The sequence below is a fragment of the Etheostoma cragini genome, chromosome 13 (assembly GCF_013103735.1).
Source record: "Etheostoma cragini isolate CJK2018 chromosome 13, CSU_Ecrag_1.0, whole genome shotgun sequence".
NCBI classification, from domain to species: domain Eukaryota; kingdom Metazoa; phylum Chordata; class Actinopteri; order Perciformes; family Percidae; genus Etheostoma; species Etheostoma cragini.
The window spans coordinates 12,403,242-12,425,606 of NC_048419.1; the positions used below are offsets into that span (position 1 = coordinate 12,403,242).

General features: G+C 39.2%; 3 protein-coding genes across 10 annotated transcripts in view; 2 read left to right on the forward strand and 1 right to left on the reverse strand.

Annotated features, from left to right (window-relative positions):
• The window catches only part of nfrkb (nuclear factor related to kappaB binding protein), a 28,556-nt gene extending 22,508 nt beyond the window's left edge, over positions 1 to 6,048 (forward strand). The window contains exon 27 of the transcript XR_004659137.1: positions 6,033 to 6,048. The gene's annotated coding sequence lies outside the window, so the exon portion shown is untranslated. The remainder of the gene's footprint in view (positions 1 to 6,032) is intronic.
• LOC117955845 (bromodomain containing 8) lies at positions 1,373 to 16,629 on the forward strand. 8 transcript variants are annotated; one of them, XR_004659138.1, is made up of 20 exons: positions 1,374 to 1,859; positions 2,264 to 2,360; positions 4,714 to 4,783; positions 4,914 to 4,963; positions 5,110 to 5,232; positions 5,341 to 5,421; positions 5,546 to 5,610; positions 6,286 to 6,422; positions 8,026 to 8,217; positions 9,286 to 9,376; positions 9,634 to 9,777; positions 10,854 to 11,014; positions 11,256 to 11,736; positions 11,856 to 11,899; positions 12,034 to 12,302; positions 12,461 to 12,553; positions 13,752 to 13,820; positions 14,038 to 14,372; positions 15,581 to 15,625; positions 15,894 to 16,629. XR_004659138.1 is itself a non-coding variant. In XM_034890590.1 (20 exons), exons 1-20 carry the CDS (start codon positions 1,817 to 1,819, stop codon positions 15,951 to 15,953), a joined length of 2,598 nt encoding a protein of 865 aa, XP_034746481.1. In that variant the 5' UTR covers positions 1,374 to 1,816; the 3' UTR covers positions 15,954 to 16,629. The 8 variants fall into 8 exon arrangements, 6 of the variants coding, with proteins under 6 accessions (XP_034746485.1, XP_034746486.1, XP_034746481.1 ...); XM_034890590.1 differs by having other exon boundaries at positions 14,038 to 14,320; XM_034890591.1 differs by having other exon boundaries at positions 1,395 to 1,459; positions 14,038 to 14,320.
• A 1,261-nt stretch (positions 16,630 to 17,890) lies between these two features.
• The window catches only part of dnajc18 (DnaJ (Hsp40) homolog, subfamily C, member 18), a 7,617-nt gene continuing 3,142 nt past the window's right edge, over positions 17,891 to 22,365 (reverse strand). The window contains exons 4-8 of the mRNA XM_034890596.1: positions 21,993 to 22,199; positions 21,626 to 21,738; positions 21,176 to 21,285; positions 20,886 to 21,058; positions 17,891 to 19,583 (exon numbers count right to left, since the gene is read on the reverse strand). Coding sequence (XP_034746487.1) covers positions 19,459 to 19,583; positions 20,886 to 21,058; positions 21,176 to 21,285; positions 21,626 to 21,738; positions 21,993 to 22,199 — 728 coding nt within the window. The 3' untranslated portion in view covers positions 17,891 to 19,458. The remainder of the gene's footprint in view (positions 19,584 to 20,885; positions 21,059 to 21,175; positions 21,286 to 21,625; positions 21,739 to 21,992; positions 22,200 to 22,365) is intronic.

Below are 22,365 nucleotides of genomic sequence, written 5' to 3' on the forward strand. Positions count from 1 at the left end.
GGTTCCCTATTCTGCAAGGCCTCTTTCACTCATGCTGCCAAACTCCCTTTGGTGAAAATGGCAATTTTCCCAATTCTCGATTTTAGTGATGTCATTTACAGAATTGCCTCAAACTCTCTCCTGAAAAAAACTACGTGTTGTCTACCATAGTGTTGCACGTTTAATGACCAAAGCCCCCTATAACTCCAACCACTGCAACCTCTATGCACTAGTTGGCTGGCCTTACAGACTTGTCGCTTAACTCACTGCTAAAAACTAATTTACAATTTGTTTGACCTTGCTAAGCAAAGCCTCGCTGTACCTACGCTCACTGGTCATTAGCTTTACCCTCCTGCAACCTGTGCTCAAGCAGTTACATCTCCTTTCAGTTCTCAGCTGCAAATGACTGGAATAAACTACAAAAAAATCTGAAACACAAACCCTTATGTCACTAACGGCCTTCTAAGTACATCTGTCTTAGCTCCTGTCTGATCACTGTACATGCTTACGTACAGTGATACGTACGGTTCTACATCATTCATGCTGTTTTTGCACTCCTTTTTACCTTATTGCACTCTATTATCTCTGTCACGCTCCATATTTGCACACATGCACATCTTCACCTGCATTGCTATCACATTCTGATACATTCCTTCATCCGTCCTGGTCTGTTATGTCATTCCTACCACCTTGTTGTCACAATTTTTGTACAACATAACGACTCTTTACTACATTTCAACATTTATATAGTCTGTCTGTTCATGTACTGTGTTATTACTGATCTACATCATGTAGTCCACACTTTGCACTGGCACATATTGACTCTTCACTACATTTAGTGTTTAAATAGACTGTATTCCGGTTTACTGTGTTATTACTGACCTATCACTAAACAGACCACAATTTGCATTAACAAATTGACTCAACAGCTCACGTATATTGTGTTATTACCATTTCACCTTTGCATTTCCATTGTCTTACTTACACCTCACTTTGCACCAGCATTGTAATGCTTACTTAATCGGCACTTGATGTAGCCTATTGTGTTATGTTATTCCTGTATTGTATTGAATTTGAAACTATAGTGTCCTGCACACTTAGACTATGCTTTTCTTTGCCATGCCGCAGTTCCAAGTGAGAAACCTGCAACCTGTTCTCAACGCCCTACTGGTTAAATAAAGGTGAAATAAAAAACAATAGTCTCACATTTGTAGCCTACCATAGATAGTTAAAGAAAGAAAGACATTTGTACATGTATTATAATTATCATTATTATTCTTAATATTATTATTATTATTATTATTATTATTATTGTTGTTGTTGTTGTTTGTGTAAAACTTCAAAACAAGCGATTTGGCTAAAAGCCCCCCCGGGTGTAACGTTACCACCATGCCATTATTTAGCTTCTGTGGTGGTGGGCGTGTACGAACAGTTCGCTTCTAGCTGCAAGCTACAATGACAAATAACATTAGTGACTATCGTAAGCTACATTTTTTTCATCGTCAGGCTGTTTCTTGGTAGCACAGACTCTGTCGAGATTAACGCGAAATTAAACCGTTTTGGCGAGTGTTTTGCCACATAGAAAGCCCTAAAACGTTATCGTTTTAGCTAGCTAGTTAATCTTTAAGTTACCAATAAGCTAAGACACACGAGACAATTGACTTTAATAGATAACGGTGATTCAGCTTGCTAGCTAGAAAAATAGCTAACTACATCTTGAAAGCCTCAACACCCATAACGTAACATTCATTGATGTTAAGGTCCATACTTTGTTGTATGTCGTTTTCGGATCTCGACAGTGGTATATTTATTGCTGCGTTTTGATCTACCAAGATGTATGGGATGTCGGGATGACAGGAAAATGGCAAACGGGGTTGGAAGTGAGTAACGTTAACGTTGATACATTAACGCCACATAGCAAATGACATGACTTGCTATCCGTTAGCGGTGAACGTGTCGTACTGTTGATGTTATCACTAACTTCCTGCACGGCAGCCTCCGCTCTCTGCAGGGGAGTCAGCAAGGATTAATGGCTGTCGTTACAATTTGACAGCTCTATTTGCACTAATGGTGGGTCCACCAACAGTATAAACGACATGCTTTTGGTGCACTGATTTGAACAAATATGTCCAAAGTGAAGTGCCAGGCGCTATGGTGGGCAGCTAAAATAGGTAGCATAAAAATGAAGCCGATCTTACACCAGGCCAAACTGCAACGGACATTCAGTTGAACATAAACTATATTGAATTGTTCATGTTTTGTTCATTTTCTTCCACATCTTCAGAACACAAGCTACTTGTCATTGGACCAATAGAGCCATGGTCAGTGAGGGAGAAGCTGTGTTTGGCCACATCTGTCATGAAGAGTGGAGACCAGAACTGGTACTGTACTGCTCTATTCTCGCCACTTTAGTCCATAACTGGTCAGTCATCTGTTATACAGTTATACATAGACATTTGTAATTTGAACATAAATGAGGTTACATAATGAGGTTACTTGCTTTATTGCAGTGTATAAAGAGGTTTTTTACACATTCAATCTTTTACTTAAAGGTATAATATGCACAATTTCACCACAAAAAAAAAATGTATCTTATTACAAAAAAATCCCTCTCAATAATGAACCACTAGAGGGGTGTAACGTCGTCTCTAGATGCAGATTCTGTCCTTTGCATTTATTTTCTCTTTTCTTCCTATTTTGCTGTGTGTGGGACGTCTATGGACGTCAGCAAAGAGCTACAGAGCCTTTGGGCTCCACGTGGGTGTGTAACACCCAGCCAGCAGCAGCGTGTAGGTTGTGCAGCTGTTCCCAGTCCTAGGTACTGCCGCTTTGTCCATCGCCTCAGTGTCTGTGTAACTGACACACAGACAGGATGCAATATGTCTTGGGTTAACGACTGGACATACAGTGGCTTGACAAAGTTTACACACCCATGCTAAAGTTGATTAAAAAGAGGAATAAAAAACATCTTTTGGAATTGATCTTAATGCTTTTATTAAAAAAAAAAGAAGGAAAATCCAACCTCATAAGGACACCAATTTTCTTTGTGGTAGCTATATAATAGCCTACATTTAAACAGTTATAATAGTTAACGCAGAACTCACACTATGATCCAATTTTCAACAAATGTATTTTATTAAAAGAAGTCAGCAGAATTAACTTTTCACAAACTTGTCTGTCTCGTTCTTCTGAGGCTTGCAGTGCGGCGTAATAGAATAAAAGTACTCTACTGCTTGCCTCAGCACTCAGTGAATCTCTTAATGTATTAACAGAGGAAACATCCAAATTTTGTATAAATTATAATTTATATGTATGTTGTCTTGGAAACATATCTTATGGTCACACAATATTAGGCTATTTTAAATGCTATTATTGAATGTATGTAGTTGGCATTTTTCCCAACGGACATTGTAGTAGGGGTGTGATGAGACAAGATGATACACCATATTGGCTTTGCGGGAACAAGACAAGACTCCAACACTTTTTTTAAGAAAATAAAATATGAATGGAAAAATAGTTTTTTATTTTATCAATAGTCACAAAATTAAAAATGTTTACTGTGAAAGGTTTTGCCACAAACTCGAATAACTGACTTTGCTCCTGTCTAATTAAACTCTTCAGACTTAATAACTGCAGCCTGAGCTCCTAACTCCTGATTGAAGCTGTGTGTGACCTTCTAACTGAACTACTTTAATTTCCTTAAATAAAAAAACCAAAACAGTTAAAGTAACAAAAAATTAACAACCAATTTTTGTAGTCTTTTTTAAAAAATAAAAAAAACAGAATCAAATTAAGCAGTACTCTCTCACTAATCAAAGTGCAAACAGAGATGGACATATTGTTTTTCAAGCATGATACGTGGCTCAGCCTAAGATATGTTCACATTTTTATAGTGATTATGTTTTAAAGCACACATTAATAACCATCAAACACTCAACAATTGATTTTGTGGAGACAGATACTCTTTTATCCTCCTCTGCATTTCATTCATTGTAGCAGTAAACAAGTAAATAGCTACTCTAGTATCAAATTATGACCATTTTAGGACGAGGGGAGAACATTTCTCTTTTTTTATATCATAAGTTAAGTTAGGTTGTGCTGTTGGCTTCTCGACTCACTCAAAAAAAGACAGAGAGAAAAAAAAAGACGCTACCTCTGTCACGCTCTAGTTTGCTCAACCATAGCTGCTGTCTCTCTTGCTCCTGCTTTTGCTCTCTCTTTCACTCTCTCTCTCTTTCTCTATCTCTTTCTGCTCACTTATTGAGCCAGGGAGGCGGGGCCAACTTTTAACCCTGTGTACAAACAGTAAGCCATGTTTACTACATAATATGCCTTTAAGATTAGATTAGATATTGTCAATACGGGTGGCTGTTTTGTCAGCATTGTTGCTTCTACGTGTGCTTGAAAGGGTGGTTGCAGTGGCTTTTACAATCCAAAGACATGCAAATAAAAGATATAGCCATAGGAAGGCTTGTGGGTGCTGCCTGCTTTCCATGGTGTTGCCCAGTGCCTGCCGGCTTTAATTTTGCATACATTTTGCATGACTTTATAACTATAAGTGATCAATAAAATAGTAATAACAAACAAATTGACACAGTAGACTATATAGGCTGTAGAATAATTTAGACAATAGAGAAATATATGTTTTAAAAATACAATGAACCAGAACAGCAAGAGTAGCCTGCTGTGTGTTTTCATCTTTGGTTGTCTTACACAATGTCTTAATCTCAACAGGGTATCTGTCAGTCGAGCCATCAAGCCATTTGCAGAACCCGGGCGACCACCTGACTGGTTCTCTCAAAAGGTAGGCCAAAATCCAAGCTCACTCCACCGCAGAACACAGTGACCAAATTCATGACCTCTGCAGTATGTTTAACAAATTTTATCTTGTCCTGTCAAAACGTTGTTTTTGATTCTCCTTTGACTCTTCACAGCACTGTGCCTCCAAGTACTCTGAGCTCCTGGAAACAACAGAGGCCCCAAAGTGAGCGCATTAGTGACTTTTATCTTTAGCTTGTTTTTGTAGACTTGCAAACTAAAATACATCACATAGCTTTAAATTGTTTGACACGCACGTGTCTTATACCAGAAAACAATGTCTTTAACTTATAATGCATTTGTTACCTTAAGGCGGAAACGTGGTGAGAAAAGTGAAGTGGTGGAGACAGTGGAGGACGTGATAGTACGCAGACTGACAGCTGACAGGATTGATGAACTAAAAAGACTGATCAAAGAAACACAGGAGAAGCACAGGTGCACAGACTTAGCTTTAAACAGCATGAACACATCCCCATTGTTGTGAAAACACAAAAAAACAAAGTATTTGCATCTTAAACTGCAGTTGATATGTTTCTGTTATAGGAAGCTGAAGAGAGAGACTGAACTGATTCAAGCCGGGCATCTAGATTCCAAACTAGAAGAGTTATGGGAAGAGGTTCTTCAGTAAGAGGCATCAAACCTTCTATCTGTTCTGTTTATACAGTACATCTTTTTCCGTTTGTAAAGCTTACACATTAGAAACTATCTACTAACCCACAAAATATATCATCTTATGTATGTCTTTCAGGAAGGAGAAACTGGAGGAACAAGAAACAGAGTTGAAAAGAAAAAACACAATAGCTTCTTATCAGGGTATCTTCTTCACTTTAAGGGGTATTTTACGGGGAACGCACCAATGCAGAATTATCTTTCAGTAATTGTATTGATGCTCCATAAATTGTATGTTTACTTCTGAAACATCCCGAGCTGTTCTTTAATCACTTGGCCAATATGCTGACATTATCCATATATTTAACCTTAGCTTAAAAAACAGAATTTATAGGTGGAGGATTGAGTGATAACATTATATAGGTAAGTGTATACTGTATTAATGTAGAGTTGAAAAAAAGGCCCAGGATTTAGGAGATATTTCTTATTTCGTTGGAGCTGAACTCTCACTTTGAGCTAATCCTCTTATACATTAGCACCACCTAAATCAAATGGGTACATTTGATACAATGGCCATTTTGGGAAAACTCAGATTTGACGGTTCAAGCTCAGCTCAACATTGCTAGTTTTGTTCTCAGTCTTAGCTCTTAGACTTCATTTTTTCAGGTTCAGCACTTTTTCCTCTCGGAACCACCTATTTTAGTACCAAATTTCATAGCAATATGTTAAATATTTGTCAAGTTTTGGACCAATAGACCAACTAAATGATCGTCATGGCTCATGGCACCTTTTTCTTGTGAAAAAAAAAAGGCAAGTTGAACATCAGCTTTTGTGTGACTAATGAGAGAATCGTCTCTGTGCTGCCCCTCCCTCTTCCAGCCAGACAGGTGGCAAATAACACACCTAAGAGAGTCCCAAGCATCACCATGCATTCACCCTCAGACTCCCCAAGCAAGGAGTCCTCTCCAGGTGACCCACTTGAGTGCTTGACACTAGATCTTGTATCAACAAAAAATGTAAGTTACTGAAGGTTCAAAATAATTTAAAGGTATATTAAAACAATGTATACACTTATACAAAAATAATCGTTTTAAGTCATCTGTGTGGCGCTGTCTGTATATGCAGAAACCCTGCCCTCTGCATGTATTTTCTCATTTCTAATATTTTCTGTGTGGGGGACATTTATGGGCGTCAGCAAGGAGCCTTTGTGCTCCACATGGGTGTGTAACCCCCAGCCAACAACATCGTGCAGGGCGTGCAGCCCATTGTCATTCCCAGCTACCACTGTTTTGTCACGCCCCTCAACATCTCATAGAAATGCACAAGTTTAACTGACACACACGCTGTAACCACTGCGAGACAATCACAAAATAACGTTTTTTTCCTCGAATTACTTTGTTCGGCGTTCCCTCTCTTCCATTACTCTCCGGCTCTCTCGACCATCGCTGCTCTCACGTTCTTTTTCTGGCTTGTTAAGCTGGGGACGAGGGGCTAAGGTGAACGCTGTGTTTTTAACAGTAAGCCATACCTCCTACATATACCTTTAGGGTCTGCCCTACTTTTTAATATATATATAAAAATTGCCTGTGTTTTAACTTTGAACTGTTATAAATAACTAAGGTATTATAAATGTATAATAGGGCTGAAACAATTCCTCGAGTAACTATAATAATTTAATCACTAAAAATCCTCGATGCAAAATTCTTTGCCTTGAGGCTTCGTTTAATTGTTGTAACTAATGTTGTACCGCTCACTGTGTTTCCGGACAGATAATTATTACTAGGGCACAAAGGGCGGGTACTTCTGTGGACACAAGACTGAGGGCGCAGATTACAAAAAAAGGAACATAGCGAAAATAGTGATGGGCTAAGAGAAGACACAGGCAAGAGAAAGCAACAGAACATTTGTGATCATTTTAAGCAGCAAAAGAAGAAAACTCTGTACAGTGTGTTAAGTCAAACTAGCTTACCACAAAAGCAGGGCGTCAATACTACATCCTCTCAGTAGAAAACATCAGTCTACCCATCCGTTCCACGGCACAAACCCTGTTTGCGACGGATCTTCAAATTTGGACAAATTCTTGTAAAATTAGATACAGTCACATTTACCTGGGCTTAGTGAAAAGGTCCTTTGCAAATCCCGTTTAAAGACTCAGTGCAGGCATGAAGGGGAATGGGGCAAAAAAGATTTACATGTGGGCCACCAAAAATGTACTTTGGCCAATAGAATTGGGGGCTTGGTGGCCTGTGTGACCAGGGCTTACAAATATAAGCATATATCCCTGTTATCGTATGCAATTTTGCTTTTCTGAAAAGAAAACCTCTCTTTTGTAAATTTACTATTGCTGCTTACCATAAAACAAAAGTAATTTCTTATGAGATTACTCGATTAATCGAGGAAATAATCAGTAGAAGACTCGATTACTCAAATATTTGATAGCTGTAGCCCTAATATATATGGAAATATGACTTTATTTATTTATATTTCAGAAAGCGGTCTAATATTCTTGACCATTCCCACAGTCTCTACAATAGAGACACTCAATCAGAGTTGATCAATGAAGACGACCTTTGATCGGGATGATAACATATGACATTAGGGTTCTCTCTCTGTCGCTAGGCTTCTGGATCAACCAGATTAATGTCCATTGCTGAGTCTTCTGGACCTGGTAATGATGACATCAGCCTCGGGTCACTTCTGGATGAGCCCACCCAAAAGAAGATTCTGGGCCAGAAAGGCACACCCCCACCATCTCCGCTCCTGTCAGAGTTATTGAAGAAAGGCAGCATCTTGGCCACAAATTCCAGACTGGTATGTGGAGGGGACTTATTGTATTATGCCAACAGTGCCAAACTCTGAAACTAATGTTAAAGTCTGCAGGGCATCCCGTCTTCCTCTTATTATTTGAAGAGTTACTGTGCGTTAAGCATTTAGTCATCTTTGCAAGTGCATTGTTATATGTTGGACATGTCAGGATTTTCTCTCTTTTGATCTGTAAAGTTTGATGGGGTGCATGCGTAAACAACAACTTAATTCCATTCCTTTTTGAGTGGGGTTTAGGTTTTGTCTTGGGCTGTGCTACACAAGGTCATTAATAGTACAGTTTGAAACCATTGAAGTGGTGTGGATATCCCTGTTTTTTGTCCTGGGTGTTACTCCTATCTGTGGTCATGTGCACTCTAAACACACCTATCCTTAACACTTACCCTAACAAGTTTTCTCCTTCTTTTTTTTAAGAAATAAAAATGTATCATTTGACAGTTAACACACAAAAAATCTATTTTGCATTTGTTTTTATGCTAAAATTGCCATGATACCTCTGCATCATAGCTGAAAAGTTCAATGTTTTGTTTAAATGCACAGGCATCTTTTCACAAACTGCAGATGAATGGCTTTTGCTTCCATGTTACTGTTATGTACTTTTATTTATTTTTTTACCTCCAAGCCTTTTTCATATTTCATCAGTGTTTTCCATACGGGATCATTTTCCATTGCAGCTAAGGAAGTGTTGTTCAGCTAGTCACACTTACCTCCTTGAATCGTCTAACTGGTTTCATTTTATTTCCATTTCCGTTTTTATGAAGCCTATTCTGCTAATGTGAAATCCTTACTTGTCAGAATAAGTATACTCTGTACTAGATCTTTACCTGCTCACATTCCTTTTGTAACGTTTCTGCTCTGACATGCAGCGCTGCCTCTATGGCCCTTTGTATAAACATACACCTTCACACACATTCCTTGACAGATGTGACAAACAACAACATTTCTGATTTGACAGGTTTCTTTTTTAAGACAACATAAATAATAATGCTTGATTTGCACTTTATGTTCAAGAAAACTGGCTAATGTTTGACATGCATGTGTGTTTTTATATCCCAGATTGGGGAGGGTGACGTGACCCCTGGTAATATGACAGCAGCAAACGACTTGCAGCTGGCTCTGCCTTGCCAACCTCTCTCTCAGGCAACAGGTACAGATACATTGTTTTTTTTAATTTTTTTTCTAATTTTCTTGGCACTGATCAAGAGAAATGCGATGTAGTAAAAAATAAAAAGTAATTGCTCGAACTAAGCTTTTATATTTGTTGTTTCTTATTGTATGTATGCTTTCTAGAGAAAAGTGCTCCTATTAGCTATTTGCTCATACATTTGGCCAGCTCAATGCCTTTGCCTCTTTGTCGGCACTCTGCACTTTGCGTGTTAATGTGTATGAATGCTTGCATGACAGGTGCCCCGATGTTATCCCGTCTCCTGGAGGCAAGTCCCACCAAGTTTTCTGCTCCGTTAGGTTTCATGGTCAGTGCTGACTCAGCCTCCAGTGCTCCTCTCTCTGCTGCCACTCCTGTGCCTGTTGACTCTGCTGCAAGTACAGGTCCGTCCATTTTGACCCAAACCACACCGTACTTAATCAACAAGCTAAACCTTGCATCCCTAATGGCACCTGCTTTGTAGCTAGATCATTTATTTTCACTTCAGTTCAGTTTTCCCTCTTGTCGAGATCTAGTTGTATTTATATTAGTGCTGTCAAATGATTAAAATATTGAATCGCGATTAATCGCATTAATGTCATAGTTGACTTGCGATTAATCACAATTAATAGCAAATTTGTATCCATTCTAAATGTCCCTCAATTTCTTTTTTGTCCCATTATTTTTTATCATTGTAACGCTCTTATCAACATGGAAAAGAAGATTGGCTTGCTTTGTGCAAATCATTTTTTATTGAAAACACCATTGGCATATAGCCTACTCTAGTGTTCAGTTTCACACGTAGCATCCTCACTTGGAGCAGATAATCTCACACAATGTAACACTGTCCATGTGTACACTGGTGAAAAAACTACTTTGACGAGGGGGCTGAGAATTGGCATTAGCTGTGTGCTCGGCCATAAAGTGGTATTTAAGACTGGACGTGCTGCGATGAACGCTCAGTTCACAACGACAAAACACACAGATCCCCTTGCTCTTGTAAACGGAACCATTTGGCAACTTTAAAAAAGTAAACTTTTCATTCCGAATCCTATTGGCATCCACTTCAGCGTCTCGCGCTCGCCATTCACTCAAAACGTAATGCTACTACTCTTTGGCTGGCTCGCAAGCCCAAACAAGTGTGTGCGGCGTGCCTGTTGTTTTGTTTCTGGTCTAACTAGATCCGGTGTGGAGTTGTAGTTTTTCTAACGTTGCTTGCTGTTGCAATAGCATGTGAAAAAAACGACTAAATATTTGCTAGGTCAAAACGAACGTTAATCTCGCAGTATAAAAAATGACGCGGTTAAAACGGGTTTGCGTTAACGCCGTTATTAAAGCGTTTAACTGACAGCACTAATCTAAATATCTTTGTAAACATTTGTTTTGATTCACTGTGGTTACAAACTGATACAGCTACTACTGCTAATTTAAAGTTGTATCTTCAAACGAAAAAAGTTTAAAATCAGTTGTTTGTGTGCAGAGATGGATGTTATGGTGCCATCTTTGACCCCTGGATGCCAACCGGTCTCTGCAGAGGATAAAGTGTCAGAGCTCAGTGAGGAAGATGTGTCTGGGTCCTACATGGGGGATGAGCTGGACTTGAAGACAGTGGGGGACATTATTGCCATCATTGAGGACAAGGTGAAAAGTTCTATATATTTTTACAGCAGTTGAGATCAATGGTGGACAAATTGTGAAATATACCTGCTTGAGGTTTTAAACATTCTTTTAAAATATATATTTTGGTCTTTAATCTAGACAGATTTGACATTAGTTTACTCACCAACCTCACTGTTGAGATTTACAGGTCAGGACATGGCAAACTATAAAATAAAATCTCAATTATTCTTTAAGATCTAGAGTTATATCTCTTCCTCTACAGGCAGATGAGACTGTAGAGGCTTTGGATGCAGCTGCAGTTGAGGCTGCGCTGTCACTGTGTGAGGAGAACGGCCATGCTTTGTCTGGTGGCTGGGAGGCCGGGCCTTTCCAACCCCATGAGTCTCACCCCGCAGTGCCCACAAGGGACCCACAGTCCTTGTCTTTTCACTGTTGTATGGAGGGGAAGACAGACTTGTTAGAAGTTCAGCGTGGGACTTCAGCTTCAATCTCCTCTGTTTGCAACACTCGAGATAACGGTCTTGCAGCATTCCCAATGGGACTAAGGGGCCTTCCTCCCACCTCCTCATCCTCACACAGCTCAAAGAGTTTGGAGCACTGCTACACTGGAGCACCTCCACAACCTGAGGCCATGAGAGAGACTGAATTGTTGGCACACCAGAAAAGCCAAATTTCAAGGGGTGTTACTATAAAATGTGAGGGTAAGAAGTGGACACAGCAAAGACCTGAAAAAGCTCATAGAGGTATGCACGCTCATGCATGAATACTAGTATTCACTTGCTTCATAACATGCAGTTTGCCTGCAACTATGCATTTTGCATAACCATTTCCTTCTTATTATTCATCTTTACTATCTTGGCAGACTCAGTGTTAGAAGATAGCCCACTGACAGAAAGGCATCCCAAGGTATAGCACCCAACGAGGACAGAGCGAACATGATGCTTGTAATTGCTGTACTGAAATGCAGAAGTGCGTAGTTCCACAGTATTCCTGCACCGTAGGCTGCGTTTGAATCTCTGCATCTTTCTATGTCTTTGCAGGAGATGAAAGCGGAGGAGGGAATAAGTGTTGAGGGAGAAGAGAATGCCTCAGGGACTAAACTGTACAATGAGCTCAATGGGCCAGATGTGTGTGGAGAAGAAGACGGTGATGGGGTGGAGGGATTCTTGTCAGAGCCAGATGGCGAGATGGAGCTTGAACCTGCGGCCAGCGAGAGTGAGGATGGATACAGCCTCCATGCGGCCTCCTCGTCTCTACAGCTCCACACAACCGCAGAGTCCATCCCCAGCAGCCCTGCCTCATCGCAGTTGTGAGTGAAACACACACACATGCACACAGTGCAAGGAAAGATTGTTTTTCAATTCTGGCACCTAGCAACATGTTTCACTGTGTGAAGCTGCAGATCAGGTTCTGCTTGATACTTTCCTCATGATCTTTCTGTTTTTAATTTTTTACATACCATTGCAGTTCTGTGTGCAGTGAGGACCTGGAAGCGCTACAGGCTCACAAGATCTGGAAGAAAGCCATTATGCTGGTGTGGCGTGCAGCGGCCAATCACAGGTCAAGATATGACTCTTAAAAGGATCTTTTGAATTGGGGTTGTGTAAGTTACTTCATCAATAGTCAATGTATTACCTACAGTAGATGGCGATCGGCTTACACCCAGTTTGGCGGCAGAAGCAAGTCCAGGCATGGAAGCAAAACACACTGCTGTTAATGGGGGCAGCAGCAAAACACACTTTAGCCACCTAAAATAAGGTCCACCTAAAAATCAATATCAGTTTAAGTGTATGCTATATTTTGAATATTTGTGCTGTCAGACAGCCGTTTCCTTTGGCACTACATTTTGTCAATCGTAGAACTTCCATATTCCTTTGCAGAAGAGCAACTGTGCCACACACTGTATAATGTCGCGGTTTGCTTTTTGGGTCAGACTTTAAGCGGTTTATGGATTAGGCAAATGCGAGAATAAAAGAATAAAAATGATCATTATGTCAGCAATGACAAAATGCCGTTCACTGGGGACAAGGCAATACCTTTATGAGCCAGAGTATACAGAACAATTTTTACAAAGGGAGAGTGAACAGTAGATAGATAGATAGATAGATAGATAGATATTTATTGATCCCAAAAAATGGGAAATTACAGTTTTATAGCAGCACACGTACATTAGTCACACAACACAGAATATAAATTTAAATGAGATACTAGGAAAAAATATACATACACGTATAATAAAATAATAATAGAAATAATAATAATAATAATAATAGGAATAAAATATAAGAATAAAATATAAGAACAAATATTTAAATATATACATTATGGGAAAACAACAGTAGGAATATGGATGTGCTATGGTTGAGAACATTTAGTGCCAACTGTTTTACCTTTCTGACAGCAAGGTAAAACAGGGATATTCAAATAAATATTCAAAATAGCATACAAATAAACTGATATTGTTTTTTTTCAGGTGGGCTTTTTAGGTGGCTACAATATGTTTTGCTGCAGCCCTTGTCCACAGAAGTATATTGCTTAGCTTCTGTGCCGGGACTCCTGTCTGCTTCTCCAAACTGGGGGCGTGCCAACCAGCATCTACTGTAGGTAATACACTGACTATAGAGAAGTACCTTATACAACCCCACTTGTTACTTTAACAGTAGCACTAGGTACCGATGCTCAGCCTCTGATGTGATATGCTATTCTCATTCTTTGTATCATTTCTGAAACAGTTGTAATTTATGTGAACCTATTGTAGGTATGCAAATGTCTTCCTGCAGCCAGTAACAGATGAAATTGCACCTGGGTACCACAGTATTGTGCAGAGGTAAGCACAGAATATGTTTACCATGGTCATATTTTACGACTATTTTTATTTTATTAATAGTTTTTACAGTGGTTACTGTCGGTGGTGATCTTACATAACACAAATATAAACTTTTTAGACACTAACCTTGCAAAACAAACTTGTTTTTGCTAGATGACATTGGATTATTGACATTTAACATCACTTGAACCCCCTTCTTTGCTCTTCACGTCTGTAGGCCCATGGACCTTGCCGCCATAAAAAAGAACATTGAGACTGGTGTGATTAGGACCACCGCTGAGTTCCAGAGGGACATCATGCTGATGTTTCAGAATGCGGTCATGTACAACAGCCTGGATCATGACGTGTACCTTATGGCTCTGGAGATGCAGCGTGATGTCCTGGAGCAGATCCAGCAGTTTCTGGCTACCCAGCTTATCATGGAGACGTCAGAGTCTGGTATCAGCGCCAAGAGCCTGAGGGGCCGTGAGAGCACACGCAAACAGGACTCTACTGACAAGGTGCTTCCCTAGAATTTTGACAAAAGCAGAGAGTACAGAAGAAGAGACAAGGGTGAGACAACAGGCTGACTTAAAGGTAGAAGAAAGTGATGCTAAAGTAGATCTGCCTGACATTTTCCAAAGCATGATAATAGTTTTTGGAATGATATCCTTTCAGTTAGCCATTGGTTTTATATGCTTTAAAAATCAACTTGCAGAGACTTGAAACATTCAAGTAATGAGTAACCCATCATAAGTGAGAAACCTTTTGTCAGAAGTCAACTTTTGTTTGTTTTTTGCAACAATCCACCTGTCACAATTTGTTTGTTACTCAACTCCAATCTTGTATAGCGGATTATCTTTAATTCATTACTATATTACTATAAAAAGACAATACATATTTCACCGGTCTGATAACTGTATGTACTGTTCTTCTAAAAGGTTTCAAGCCAATGGTTGACTGGAAAGCAGTGACATTTATTTTAAGACCCAACATTTATGCTTTGGAAAATGGTAAGCAATCATAATGCAGAGAGAACATTACTGACAACTATTTACAAAAGCATACAGTACGTTTTTACATTGATATTCTACCTTCAAGAAAGCTATTGTTTTCCAATAATTTCACAACAGTATTAAAAAGACCTGGCATTAGAGAGATTGATTGATTAGACCAAATGAGCATTTTCAAAACAGCTACATAAGAGCTACATTAACTTTAACATAACATTACTTTTTTTTTACACATTCTATACTTCTCCCTGTGATTTGTTCCTTCGTTACTTAAGCACCTAGTTGGCTGGTGACGAAGCAACGCTCGTAAATGTTTTGATGACAAATGATGCGAGTTTCAGTTGTTGAATGTTGATGTTTCTTAGCGTACTGATGTGAATCAAAACCAGTATTTGACTGGAAGGTAGGAGAAGACTGTAAAACGTCATGCTAGGCTTTGAAAAATGGTTGACATCAATATATCTGTAGTGTATGTTGTATGTAGTTACTGAGCTAAACATGCTGACATGTTCCTTATAAAATATCTGATGTGAAAGTAGTGTAATTGCATTGCAGTGAGGAAATAATTAGTAAATGGATAAAATGGCCACATGGCAAATACCACTTTAGGTATGTGTTGCAACAGCAATTCTCTTAAAGCTTATTCCAACCTTTCCTTCTCTTTAATATATTCTGTGTTGCATAATTTTTGGCATTATTTTGCTTCTTCTTGAGTCTAAAATGCACTTTCGTGTCGCAGCTCTGATATGCTTTGTTTTCCTTCTACAGGACATTGTCTCCATGTCCTCTCCTGCCTTCCTTCTTTCTCTTTTTGTAAGTACCAATCTTACAGCCTTTCCAACTCTCCCTATCTTTCTCTTCTTTTTCTCCAGAAGCAGACAGAATATAAACTACAATTGTTGTATATATCAACCAAAGGGTACCTCTATCATATAGAGCTAAATATGATAATTGGCTAAGTAATACGTGAATTTAACATCTTGAAGCGCAACTTGTTTGTGAAGCGGTGGTGTTGCTTCAGTCAAATACTTTGAGTGAAGATGTGGTCTAATAGGTTGTTTCTTCCTCTCTTTGACTGCAGGATGGAGGCACCAGAGGGCGCCGTTGTGCCATAGAAGCTGACCTTAAAATGAAGAAATGAACCAACAGTATGTGGACAGAATCCAATAGTGTTGCTGGGTTGAAGTCAAAGGTGTGAAGCCACAAGACTGAACTTATTATGTCAGTTGCACCGATTCTTACTGCATAAAATGCAGTATAACCTTATTTGCACTCTAAATTAAATGGGTAGACAGTGAAATGGAGAAGCCTATTTCCTCTGAGACAGCCATACGGACATGGATTACAAACTGTATAATCCCAGATTACAGTGATGCAGATCGCTTAGGCTGAGCCCGTTCTGGATTCCATCAGGTTTTCTAAATGAAGTAAAAGTTACTCTGAAATTAAACCTGGATTCTGGTTCTGGTAGGACTTCAGATTAGTGTGGTGGATTGCGTGAAAACATATCAAGTTGGTGATGTGTTAAACCAGAGGCCAAAGAGTCTGATTAATTTAGAAGTTGTAAATGGTCATACTCATTTCAAATAGAAACATTTACATTTTTTGTATGGGCTCAATTGAGTTTTTTTAGTTTTCTAATTTTAAAAACGTTGAGATCATGTTTAAATATGGCTGTATTGTTTGAGCCTAATTGATTTCATCTAGGCTAGACTTATTCTTATTCAATTTCAGTATTTCTGAGAAAACATCATGTTATTAAACTGTTTAGTGAAAACGTTTAAACAATAAATCTTCATAAAACCACCAACACACCATGTTCAGCTTGAATTTGCAAGTTTTCTATAATTCCAACACAAAACACGGTCAAATCATAAACGTTCATGATGTGACTTTCCTATTGTAAATTTAAATAGTTAGCATTTCATATCCTTATTTTTCAAAATCTGTCTGTCTTTTCCTAATTCATTGAATCAATGTTTAATGTAATGTGTGTCAGTAGGAAAGGCACACAGATCTTTTCAGGAATGAGTTAAAGCAGCAGTGGCAACATGGGATGGAGCTGTGAAGAACAACGCGAGCATTACAAGAATATGTTAAACAGCGTTGTGTTTCCTAACCTCTGGCACTGTTGCTACAGAGCGATAGCTACACACAGATAGGAAACACACCATCTTTTACAAAGCTTCCCCTCTGGTAAGGGTTTTGCATTTGGCTTTTGTTTAGTCCTGTTTATTGTTATGTCATTTGGCCTGATTAATAAAACATTCTTTTTTTTTATTAAACCAGAGCTAACTTGTGTATAGGATACCAGATTGTTGCTGTTGCCAACTACCACTTTGTCCTTGCACATTTCTGTTGAGCATGCAAATACATTGTGTTTATGTTTTCATTATGACCGTGTCAACTGACTTAAGTAAATCAAGTTTTTTTTTTTCCCCATTTTTGTTAAATCCAGACATTTACTGGCATCAACAGAAAAAAAATAATACATGTTAGCTTGATAGCTCAAATGTAGTACTAAACAGAGAAGGTAAGATGCTATGTCAAGTTGTCCATACAGCGTGTTAAGTATGTCAAACCTACATTTGTGTTTGAGGAAGCAACTGGACATGTCACATGAAGGCGACGGTGGGAACGGTACAACATTAAAGCCCTCGAGCACACTTTAGTGTATATGTGATGTTTTTCTAAAGGCACAAGTGAGTGGTTTTGACGGTTAATGTTTGATTCAGCATTTGTGTTATTTATACATTATTTAATTACCTCTTTGAAGATGAACAACCCAAATATTTATGAGCCTTACTGCTTGATTTACTGACTTTACTCCACAGAGCTGTGGGGATAGGTCTGGCAATGCAATAATACTGCTTGGTCAACCTGAAATAAAGACACTTGGATTCTTATACCCTACGTGGGATAATGTAGTCTTCTAATATATTGAACAATAATCACTAAATATGTTGCACATCACATATCTGTCACCTGCATTTGCTTTTCTAATAATGTGATCAAACGAAGAGTTCAGTCAAACCAACATAAAATCATGATTAAACAAATCAGACGGGCCAAAACCTGTTCTGGTTACATCTTTAATTTCCAGGTATATTTGGCTGAAAACTGAATTCTGCAGTGTTGCTCAAATGTACTACCACACCAAATGATACCCAAACCTGATTTTTTCATTTCACAGTAAAAGTTTTACATCTCGGTGAGTGACAGTGTGGACTTCAATATTGTAATCAGTTAACATTTTTAGTGTGTCAGTAGTCATGAAGATGTGTCCGCTGAAAATAAAACACTCTCTCACTAGGGTGCATGCAACAGTAACAACAGGGAACACAGGATTAAATATTAACTTAAAAGTGCTTGACATGGATCTGTAAATTTCCTGTAAAGTATGAGAACAGCTAAGGCAGGTTGGCAGTCTTAGTGCACAAAGAAATATTGATTTCTGTAGAGTTTGAATCATCTGTGGTTGGTAGAAACAATTAAAGTTAACTCCACAAAGCTAGTGTTCTATTCATGACTAGAACTGCTAAGACAAAAGTCCAATTCGGGTTCCTAGCTGTGGGAGAAAGTTCCATTTCTGAACACAATTTTAATGAATTCTCTTCAAGATTTTCCAAACAAAAACGTGTCTTCTTTATAAAACACTATAAATTAAAAAGGTGCAGAATTTATAAAACATTTATAAATCATGGGCCAAAATACATTTTTCTGAGAACAAGATGATTGCAGCTTGTGCAGGGTGTAGAAAAAGAAGCTACTGCGTGCCATTTAAGCCCCAGCAACCTTACAGATATCACTCCCGATGGAGCCTCCCATATCTACCAGGTACAGCAGAACACAGCGCAGGACTGTGAGCGGGCTTTTTGATTAAACTGGACTCCCTGCTGGCGACAAATCTAAATTACTGAGGATAGCTCTACTGGAGCTCTGCTCTTCTTTTATGATAACACAATCAGAAAAATGTGGACACAGTTTGTAACAGATTTACTGTGCCTCCTATTGCTATAGTGCCAGAGGTCAGATTGCCTAATTAACCACAGTATAAATGTTGCAGTCCATTCTAGTGTCTGATTTATCTTTGTTTTAACAATGATTAAAACCTACAGTATGATTTAAGTCACTGTTTTGTTATACTACATACAGAAAAAAACAATAATACGCCAGGAATCTCAAGTAACATTCACTCTATTAATTATTGAATAAATACACCTAAAATTTCAGCGAGGACACAAAACCATTCAAAATAAATGAAATACGGGTAAACTACAAAACCTCAAACAAAGATGTATGTGTGAACATACTACTACCTTCATAACCCCAAAGGGAGATGTATGTCATGCCATTTCTATAAGAAAGTTTAAAGGCTCTGAGACATCGAACACACTACCACAGTGAGTTTGCACTTGATGCTGCTACCACCACAGCCGGGGTTGGCAGCTAACGTACAACTCTATCTTCTACCATCAAAGAGGAGACAAGGCACATTGTTTCCAGTGGCATAATCTCCCACTGACTGTGCTGTACCTTAAAAAAAGATTTCTTTACAAAGTGGCCAGATTGGATAAATTAGACACTCCGATAAAATGCATTATTGTAAAGTCTGTAAAGAAACGCGTTCTTCTCTCAAACAGTCCTCATTTGCCTCTCTGACGCCCAACCAATCGATGCAGTTTCTCACAGTTGTCCAGCCTCATTGACTCTGCCTTCTGCTTTAACCGTTCATCTCGGTACAGTTGTCCAAGGTTTGCCAAGTCAGATTCTGAAAACACAGGATGACAAAAGTGAGATGTATTAGAACATCTTATGTACTGTATATAGTATGTTATAGTTAAAAGGTACTGTATATGATTATAAAACTGAAGATATTTTATTTGGACCACAGCATGTGACCAATCGGGTAGTACAATTATGCTTCATGCAGCTCTGCATCAACTCCAAACTCAGGTCAATTCTCTGCACTGACCTGGAGAAAGTCATCCATGGCTTCATGTCCTCCCGCCTGTATTATTATTATTGCAAAGTGTTGTTTTGGTATCACCCAGTCTTGTTTATCTGGTCTCCAAATAGTTCCAAATGCAGCAGCAAGAGTTTTGACAAGGTCAAAAATGAGGTGGCATATTTCTCCCAGTTTTGTCTCCCTACACTGGCTGCCTGTTTGCGACCAAAAATGTGTTTGTAAAATCCTACTGTTTCTTTTTAAGGAGTTAAACAGTGAGTTATGGGGACCCACAACCCACTGTCAGAGACCTGAGCTCGTCTGACCAAAGACTTCGGCCTGTCCCGAGATCCAGGAATAACTGTTATGGGGACAAGGCTTTCTCTATCGCTGCCCCAAACTGTGGAAACCTGTCCCCCTGTATTGAGAACTTCCATAAGCGATCTTAAAAACACACTTCTATTCATTAGCTTTGAACTATGCCTTACCAGCTCAGGTAATACTTCTAAAGGTCTGTGTTGTTACTATAGCTTATGTGTAACCTGTGCTTTTACCATTATTATCATTGTTTTTATTCCTCATATTATTATTTCATGCATAATGTTTGTATGCATGTATATTGTATTCTAGTAGTTCATTTTTATTTATATTTTGTGCTGTGTGACTGATGTATGTCTGCTCCTGTGACACCATCATTTCCATAGTTGTTCTGCAAAGCTCAACTATAGAAATAAAGTTGATTTGAAGAGTGCAACATGTTAACTTACACTTTTAGCTTTTTTTTTTTGGCAGAGAGTTAGTTGAAACGATCAATCAAAACGGTAAATATGAAGCTACAGTCAGCAGTCGGTTAGCTTAGCTTAGCACAAAGACTGGAAACAGTTGGAAAGAGCTGTAGCCTTATATTTAATGTATCATTAATCTTATCATCCAACTCTCAAATGTTCCAAAATGTTGCACTTATCCTTTAACAGTAACTAACTGAATGCAATGTAACTTTGACGGTCAAGACAGGAAACAATATAAAATACTTAAAATACTTTGAGTTTTCTAAGTCGGTGATACCTCTGCACCGTAATTAAAACAGACTCCCCTCCTTCTAAGCCCAATGAGCTGCTCCCTTACTTTGCTGTTTCTCTTTCCAGCAGCTGCTCTGCAGGTGTTCGATATAGTCGCTCTCAATTGTTTTCTCTAGTTCATCCAGCGCACCTCCACGGTATTCCTTCTGAAAACTTTTATCCACATAGTACGGTACACCCATGTGCTGCGTTTCCCTGGACACCACCAGCCCCATGGCCCTGAAACCCAAACACATGATTACTATGTATTCAGTGAAACTATGGTGTCAACCATGGTGGAACCCAGGGATTGGCTAAAATGTCAGTGTAGTAAGGTTAATGGCACGACAGACTCACGGCTTGTAGAAGAGACTGTAGGGCGGGTTAGTAGCCATCATCTGAGTAAACACTGATATGAGGATTAGCACCAGCACAGGGAGAAGCTGCAGGAACGCTGTGAAGGTGTTCTGTGGGAAGATAAAATCAGCACAGATTACAAAGCATACAATACTGCATGTAGGCTCCCCTGATTCATGCCGGCACATTACTTCTGTGTCTTTGAAGCAAGCCATGAAGCTATGAAGGCACTTCAGTTATGAGGAAAGTAAATGAACGACATAAAAATCAATCGTTATGAGAAACTGAGGATGGAGGGCTGCAGCAACGTTAAAAATGCATCTCCAAAAAGTGTCATTTCTCCAGTGCAGGTTAATGATTCGAATGGTACCGTATTGCTACAAGAAGATAACAACATAAGACTGCGGTTGTTTAACAGGGATTTGTCTTCATGTTTTGTGAGTCACTGACCTGAGTCTGGTTTTCCTCCACCACCTCCTCGCGCCTCTCATAAGCGCGCCGACGACGAGGCTGATAGAACTGAGAGTAGGAGGCTCCCTGGTTGGTGTACACGTGGATATTTCCTGTAGAGAGAGACACAATTATAGAGAATTTAATACAAAATGAAATGGTTGTAAAATGTCTATTTCATCACCCATGACTCACTGGGCTTCCATTGGTTTTTCCATGAAATTAATTGTAACATGCCAGCTGTCTGAAACCACCAGGCAGAGGTTTTGGTCTTCTTCTTTTAACACACTGTCTGTTGAGCTTATGCAACGTAGTCTTTGTTGACCTAACACTTCATCCAACCAGAATCTCATACACAACCGCTCACCGGTTGGAAACCTTCCTCCAAAGAAAATGTTGAAGAGTTCCTCGGGGGAAATGTCAGCCTCGAAGTCTCTGTTAAAGCTTCTGTAGTATCCATGGCGACTGTGGCTGGACGACTGGGGTGCGTTCGAAGCCGCAGATTGATCTCCGTATTGATCATACTGCTGCCTCTTGTCTGGATTGCTCAGTACTGCATACGCATTGCCTATTGCTGTCGGGAGAGAAGGCAGACATTTGGTTGCAACATATTTTAAGTTCTAACAAAAATATAATATGCTGGCATGCATCCCTTAAAATTAAATAGTATTGGGGGCAGCTGTAGCTTAGTCCATGGGGGCTTGATTTGAGAACCGGGGGGGGGGGGGGGGGGGGGGGGG